Source organism: Bactrocera neohumeralis, chromosome 4 (genome assembly GCF_024586455.1).
Source record: "Bactrocera neohumeralis isolate Rockhampton chromosome 4, APGP_CSIRO_Bneo_wtdbg2-racon-allhic-juicebox.fasta_v2, whole genome shotgun sequence".
Classification (NCBI taxonomy): domain Eukaryota; kingdom Metazoa; phylum Arthropoda; class Insecta; order Diptera; family Tephritidae; genus Bactrocera; species Bactrocera neohumeralis.
The window spans coordinates 49,550,630-49,558,539 of record NC_065921.1 but is presented as its reverse complement, the minus strand read 5'-3'; the positions used below and the strand labels follow the sequence as shown (position 1 = coordinate 49,558,539).

Below are 7,910 nucleotides of genomic sequence, written 5' to 3'. Positions count from 1 at the left end.
CTTAAAACCCCCCGTTTTACAAAAGCAGTTTTTTTTGGTCGTTGTCATGTTGATAACTCCTTTTTAAACCCTTTTTTTAAACATGGGGTTTAAATTTCTGAGAAATATTTTTATGCTTATTTTTGTCCATTATCCCTTTTATTGATGTTTTTATCCTTTGTTTCCCCGGGAAAAACAACCCCCACTGTACATTGTCTCCCCCATGTTTCACCGCGCTTTTTTTTAAACGTTGTTTGGGGGTTGCCCTTTTTGGTCCCCTCCAGCTTCACCCCTCTCAATCTTTAAAAAACTTGATTCGCCAAAAAAAGTACGGGGCCATTTGAAATCGCTAAATTTATGTGACCTCACTTAATCACGATTGTTTTTTAAATAAATAATAGGGCCCAAAATAACGCCAGGAGCATAAAAAATTCCATGGACAGCTCGACGTTGTAGGGACCCGGTAATATTTTTAACCGAATTGTCACAAGAATTGCCGATAAAAGGGAATTTTTATTGCCAAAACCTATCCTCTCTTTTTGGTTGTTCCCCCGGCGTCTTCTATGGCTGTAACCAAAGGTTGATTTCCCAAAAATCAGCTAAATGTTGGGGAAACATTAGGATGATTTTTTCAAATTTTTGCTGTCATAACGTTTCTTCAAAACCTTAAAAATTTTTTTTCAAAATGAACAGAATACTTATTTCGAGCCATTAAAATCTTTTTTTTAAAAACCAAACGTACTGAATGACGAACTAATTTTGTATGTTTACTAATTTAGGTAATAACTCCCAATATCCAACATTTTGATCTTAAAAACCGTTTACAAACAATTAATTGCAATTAAAAATTTTAGTTATGTGTTTTTGTTTTGTCCACCAGATTTTTAGTTTTCATATATTTAATTTTTTATAAATTTTTTTTAAGTTAATTTTTTTTTTATTTTTTCAATTTTAAAGAAGAATACATGAACTAAAAATAAAAACAATAAAAAATCACGTAATGCCTATTTTATGATTTTATTCGGTTAAATAAACAAGACAGATTCCGTGCTTTAGTTTTGTCGCACACTGTATATGTATGTCTCTTACGTTAAAAGTATTGATTACTTACTCATGTTTAATTGAAAATAATGTATGTGATGCCGAAAAGTGATAATCATCGCGGCATAAGCAGTTAAGGAAATCGGAAATTATAAATTAAAAACGTGGAAATATAGACAGAACCGCCGGTAACGAAATGCAGCAACAATAATAACAACATACATACATATGTAAGCGACATTTCATATAATGTCGAAGCAAACACGCATGTAAATGAGCAAACGAAAGAAAAATGAGACCAATTTAGAAAGCATTAATTTTGTTTGGGAATGTTGTTTTATATCTCAGAATGTTCACATATTAATATTTAGTATTTGAGTAGTAGTACAATCAAAATTTGACGGTGAAAATTTTTTAACCAGTGGTGTATATTTCCATAATAAATGCGAGCCAATGTCATCTAGGAGTGAATGAATGACAATTATCCCTTTAGTTTCCTTTGAGCCCCCGCGAACCAGACGGCACCAGCGCAAGACAGTATGTTTGCTGAGATCATTTCACGTATTGTTTTTAAAAGAAAACTGTCTCAAAACACCAAAAATTAATAAGAATTTAAAAAGAGAGAACTATAAATTCTACACAATTTTCTTGACAAATTTTATGAAATACGTGTCCGTATCCGGTCATTGGATAGTACTCATGTCCGATTATGGGAATTGCTTTTGTACGAAAATAATAATTAAAACGTTGCATTCATGAAATTTGTGCGTTTATGGGAGTAATGTCCGGCTTTGAGGGGACTATCCGTTATGGGGAATTCCACTGTATTTGATTACTCAACGCAGCGCATCTTCTCTCATTGCGCTCTGTTCTGAGGTGCTGAACACATAGAGCGCGACCGACTGCATCTGTCGTATTAAAATACGTTCTTAAGGACACTGTTAATAGCTGCACGACTACACGACAGCAGGCCGGCAGTTTTATCGTTCTCCTTTAACTTCAATATCCTCTATATTTGCCAACGACAGTGGGGACTCTTCTAATGGAAGATAGAGATGAGGTAGTGGTGATGTCACTAATATGTAAAATGTAAAATTATTCACAGCTCTAACAAACTTGAAGTTATTTTACAAATAAAAACTATAAAATAGCTGTATTATATCAATTGGCAGCAACAATTGATAATTTAAAAACAAAATATTTACCTATTTACTTATTTTTGCATAAAAAATTTCACTTTGAACAAAATATTAAAATTTCATTGAAGTGAAAGGAATTAGTATGGCCACAACGATATTGTGTACATACAAAATGGACAACTGCGTTGTTTTGTGTACATGCCGGCCATTGTGTTGTTGCTGCACAACGACTTTTTCAGTTCACTGTCGTGCTGCTGCTGCCTGTCGCGCTCTGTGTGTTCAGCACTTGACACTTTTATTTGACATTCCATTGATGAGCTTTCACAATTGCGTGCACTCTATAATCCCAAAGGGCTAGCGGCTTTTAACAGTTCGGGAACAAACTGTTTACCCGATTGTTTATATTTATTTATGTATATTTTATAGCAACGGAAGACTCTTATCAGCTGTTCCTATATTGAAGAAGAGCGAACGATGACGCCATTCAATGGAGCACACTTTAACTAAGTAAATAAAAACAAATATTTCATACTAAAAAAATGCAACATTTATGGGCAGTAGATCTGTTATGAGTAACGTCATTTTAAGGTAAAGAAATTACTAATTAAATCGACTTAACACACCGAGCATTTCATTGGTCGCGGCCAAGTAATATTGTACTATATTTAGATAACTGAAATTGGTGAGGTTATAATTGGAAATAATTCCGTTTGCATATATGCATGTTGTTATTGTTTTTGTCAAAAAAACATCGAACTATTTTAGAACAAACATGTTAATAGACGACGCACTCCCCAGCCCATAATAGGTATACTGGATTTAATCAAAAATAGCCTTTTTTTGCTCTATGTAATACTTTATAACAAAGTTTTCAACTATATGCATATTATATTGCAAATTATTACGAACACTTCACTTCACTACTTTCTGACTTGGCGTAGAAATGTGAACTAATCACATGTGAAGTCGTTTGTTATGTTTAAGATATTACCACTATGCAGTTACCTGGGCAGGTGAGGTCGAGAGGGTGAAAAAGCGAAACCAAAGCTCCTCCAAAAGCTTCCGAAATAAGTTTCATTAAAATACTCACCTCAAGTTAAGTTGCTACATACAGAGAACGTATATCAGAGAACGTATATCATAAACAGAGAACGTTTATCCAGAGAACATAAAACCAGAGAACATACATAAAGCAGATGTTTTAGAATACACACGTTCTTAGGGGACACAGTTATTGGGCCAGCTGCACAACTTCATAACTGTGTCCATAAGAAACGTGTGTATTTGATATATCTTTTGCAGTCTGTCGCGCTCAATGTGTTTAGCACTTGACTCTTTGACAAAACGCAAGTTTCGGCCATTGGTTGACCATGAAAACGGAGATGCGAAAGAAGCGTGCGACACTTGTTATTATGAATGTATGTACATATGGCTCACATTTGCTTTCGTAAACATACAGACAAATGTGCCAAAGAAATAATATATGTACATATGCATGTGTCATAGAAATTCTATTGGTACAAATATGGAAATGATAACGAAATAATGCGAATATGCATATTTCATGAAGGTCATTAATTTTTAAGAAATGGAAGGAATGAATGGAAGTGTTTATATGAGCACATTTAAGTTCATTTCATAATAGTCGAAATTAATATCATTTTTGAAATAATAATTTATTGAAAATTATTCTTTATTTAATTTTATAACATAAAATTTTACCATTTTTCGGAAAATAATCACGCATATGTGACAATGGTTCTTATAATACAAAATAAGCATGCATATGTCACTCAGATAATGCTATTTTACATTCTCTGGATTCTCTATGTTTTAAGTTCTCTGTTTCACCAGAGGTTTGCAGCCGGGGACTAGAAAATAGCAGAATTGAGCATTTTCGGTGTTAAAGGAGAAATATAAATATGCCTACAGATTCGTTTTTTCTATGCAACCAGAATCGGCATATATACATATGTACACAATTTATAAGATGATCGGTATATAGTATGTATTTGGTATCAAAGAATATACTTAGTATATAAATAAATATGTATGTATGTATATTAAAATTTACCTACATACGTATGTATTTCATGATGATTCCATAAAATCATTAAAAATATATAATAGAGTAAAGTTTGTATTATTACCCAAATAATTAATATAAGTTTAAGGTAATTAGTTTTAAATTTATACATTTGCATTAACACCCCTATTCTGTACACTTGACAAATTAATGAAATATTGAAAATTAACTCAAATATTTATCAAGCGAGAAATATTTTGGTATTCTGTGACAATCTTGATAAAAGTAAAAGCTTCAATTCGCAAAGCTTTTCCCCACACGTGTGGTGAAAAAAACAATGTAAATAGAAACAGCTGATTTCTATTCAAATTATATTGTAGGGATTCTCGATTCTAACTATTTTTCTATATTTTGCGATTCTAAGAATCGATTATTCGGGGGCAAGAATCGATTCTTTCGATTCTAATCGATTTTAAATTAAAAGGACAAAAATTTATTTATAAAATCACAAGGCATAAATTGAATGAATAATTCAAATCGATTAAATAAAAAACAAAAATAGTTAAAAACAATTATATTGTTTTGTTTATAATTAAGGTACCAAGAACATTACATGTAATTTAATTTTTTTTTAATAATTCAAGTTGTTTAAACACGTTTAATAAAATAAGTTTTTAAATAAATTTAAAATAAGTAAAAGAACAATAAGCTAATTGGCAGTTTAAGAAAGCCTTACATTTTCCGTTTATGTGATTTCTCAAGATGTTTGATTAAGCTAGACGTACTATTATTATATTTTAATTGCTTTCCACATTGGTGACACTGGACATTCGACCCGTTGTTTATTTTTTTAAATCCATTCAGCGCTCGGCGCCATTTCAATAAATTTATCGTCCAGAATTAAGAATCGCGAGTTTTCTTGTGCTCGTATGTAGTATGTATAACTTGAAACTAGTCACTTACGGGGCATCTCGACAGGATAGAACTTATAGAATACTAACTGTCAAACGTATTGCTATTGCCATTGCCAAATCTGTATGTGGGCATTTGTTATCATAACATAATCTTTTTTTTTTTACAAATTAGAGAGATCCTTTTTTTACAAATGTAATTCTGGGAAACACTTCTCCAGCCTGCTGAATGGCAGTGAACGCACAACACCAGGAGAAGGAGAACCCGATTCCCCAATCGATGATCGTTCCATTACCCGACCATGACGAAGTTCGAATAGCAATTGCCCGCCTGAAGAACAACAAAGCGACAGGGGCCGACGGATTGCCGGCCGAGCTATTCAAACACGGCGGCGAAGAACTGATAAGGAGCATGCATCAGCTTCTTTGTAAAATATGGTCGGACGGAAGCATGCCCAACGATTGGAATTTAAGTGTGCTATGCCCAATCCATAAAAAAGGAGACCCCACAATCTGCGCCAACTACCGTGGGATTAGCCTCCTCAACATCGCATATAAGGTTCTATCGAGCGTATTGTGTGAAAGATTAAAGCCCACCGTCAACAAACTGATTGGACCTTATCAGTGTGGCTTCAGACCTGGAAAATCAACAACCGACCAGATATTCACCATGCGCCAAATCTTGGAAAAGACCCGTGAAAAGAGAATCGACACACACCATCTCTTCGTCGATTTCAAAGCTGCTTTCGACAGCACGAAAAGGAGATGCCTTTATGCCGCGATGTCTGAATTTGGTATCCCCGTAAAACTAATACGGCTGTGTAAACTGACGTTGAGCAACACGAAAAGCTCCGTCAGGATCGGGAAGGACCTCTCCGAGCCGTTCAATACCAAACGAGGTTTCAGACAAGGCGATTCCCTATCGTGCGATTTCTTCAACCTGCTTCTGGAGAAAATAGTTCGAGCTGCAGAACTAAACAGAGAAGGTACCATCTTCTATAAGAGTGTACAGCTGCTGGCGTATGCCGACGATATTGATATCATCGGCCTCAACACCCGCGCCGTTAGTTCTGCTTTCTCCAAGGCTGGACAAGGAAGCACAGAAAATGGGTCTGGTAGTGAACGAGGGCAAAACGAAATATCTCCTGTCATCAAACAAACAGTCGTCGCACTCGCGACTTGGCTCTCACTTCACTGTTGACAGTCATAACTTTGAAGTTGTAGATAATTTCGTCTATTTAGGAACCAGCATTAACACCACCAATAATGTCAGCCTGGAAATCCAACGCAGGATTGCTCTTGCCAACAGGTGCTACTTCGGACTGAGTAGGCAATTGAAAAGTAAAGTCCTCTCTCGACGAACAAAAGCTAAACTCTATAAGTCGCTCATAATTCCCGTCCTGCTATATGGTGCAGAGGCTTGGGCGATGACAGCAACCGATGAGTCGACGTTACGAGTTTTCGAGAGAAAAATTCTGCGAAAGATTTATGGTCCTTTGCGCATTGGCCACGGCGAATATCGCATTCGATGGAACGATGAGCTGTACGAGATATATGACGACATTGACATAGTTCAGCGAATTAAAAGACAGCGGCTACGCTGGCTAGGTCATGTTGTCCGGATGGATGAAAACACTCCAGCTCTGAAAGTATTCGACGCAGTACCCGCCGGGGGGGGCAGAGGAAGAGGAAGACCTCCACTCCGTTGGAAGGACCAAGTGGAGAAGGACCTGGCTTCGCTTGGAATATCCAATTGGCGCCACGTAGCGAAAAGAAGAAACGACTGGCGCGCTGTTGTTAACTCGGCTATAATCGCGTAAGCGGTGTCTACGCCAATTAAGAAGAAGAAGAATTCTGGGAAAAATAAAAATACATATTTTTGGACTACTATATAATAATTGTGGTATAAATTTTATATACCAATTATGTTAATTAATAGTAAAGTCGAATGTCAAGAATTGATTGTTAATCAACTTTGACTAGTGAAGATCGATTCCGAAAACTCGATTATTTTACGAGAAAACTCGATTCTCGAGTAGAAACGGAATCGATTTTGCCATCCCTATTATATTGATAGCAATATGCGTGCAGTCAATTGCTCCTGTGGTGCTTTTTATTCCAAATTTTCTAAAAGATCTGGAATATATTTCAAATAAATTAGCTTAAATTAATGTATTAATAATACTTGCCCCGTTTTTATAAAAGTTTCTTCTTGCACAAAGGTATTCTCGCTCAAAGAAAATGGATTGCTATATTTTAAATGCCGTCCGTGATTCCTATTCTCACAATTTTCATCTTCGTTTAACAATAATAGCAAAAGTAAAATATCTTCCATTTTCACAACAAGATGCACAATAAGATATTTAATTCATAACGAGCACTGTCAAGAACATTTGACTTCTTAACAACTTATAAAGAAAAGAGCTTTTTACTTCAGATACAGATTACGAAATGCTTGATAAATTTAAAATTTTGACAAATAAGAAATATGTTGAATTTGTCACTTGCACAGAACAGGGGTGTAAGATTTTGATATCATCTTAAAAGATCTAGCGGTCGCACATGTGCTCATACAGAGAATATCAAAACATAGAGAAGGTGCAAATTGAATTCTGTATGATGTTCATTTGACGGCTAACAGAGCTGATAAAATTCTGGTAAGGAATTCACCATTTTCGCGGCTAATCAGCAGAAATGAGCACGTTCAATGGCAGAAATATACGTAAAACGACTGAATTCATGCGAGAATGAATAAAGAGAAATGCTTTGAAAAAAAATATACAAAGTCACAAAGAGAATGTTTTTTTACATACT

General features: G+C 35.1%; 1 protein-coding gene across 3 annotated transcripts in view; it reads right to left on the bottom strand.

Annotated features, from left to right (window-relative positions):
• The window catches only part of LOC126754522 (beta-glucuronidase), an 86,386-nt gene that overhangs the window by 16,710 nt on the left and 61,766 nt on the right, over nucleotides 1-7,910 (bottom strand). The window contains exon 1 of one of the 3 annotated variants that reach the window (XM_050466583.1): nucleotides 2,932-2,994. The exons of the other annotated variants lie outside the window; for them this stretch is intronic. Coding sequence (XP_050322540.1) covers nucleotides 2,932-2,962 — 31 coding nt within the window. The 5' untranslated portion in view covers nucleotides 2,963-2,994. Of the gene's footprint in view, nucleotides 1-2,931; nucleotides 2,995-7,910 lie in introns of those variants that run through there. 3 annotated transcript variants of the gene reach the window in all.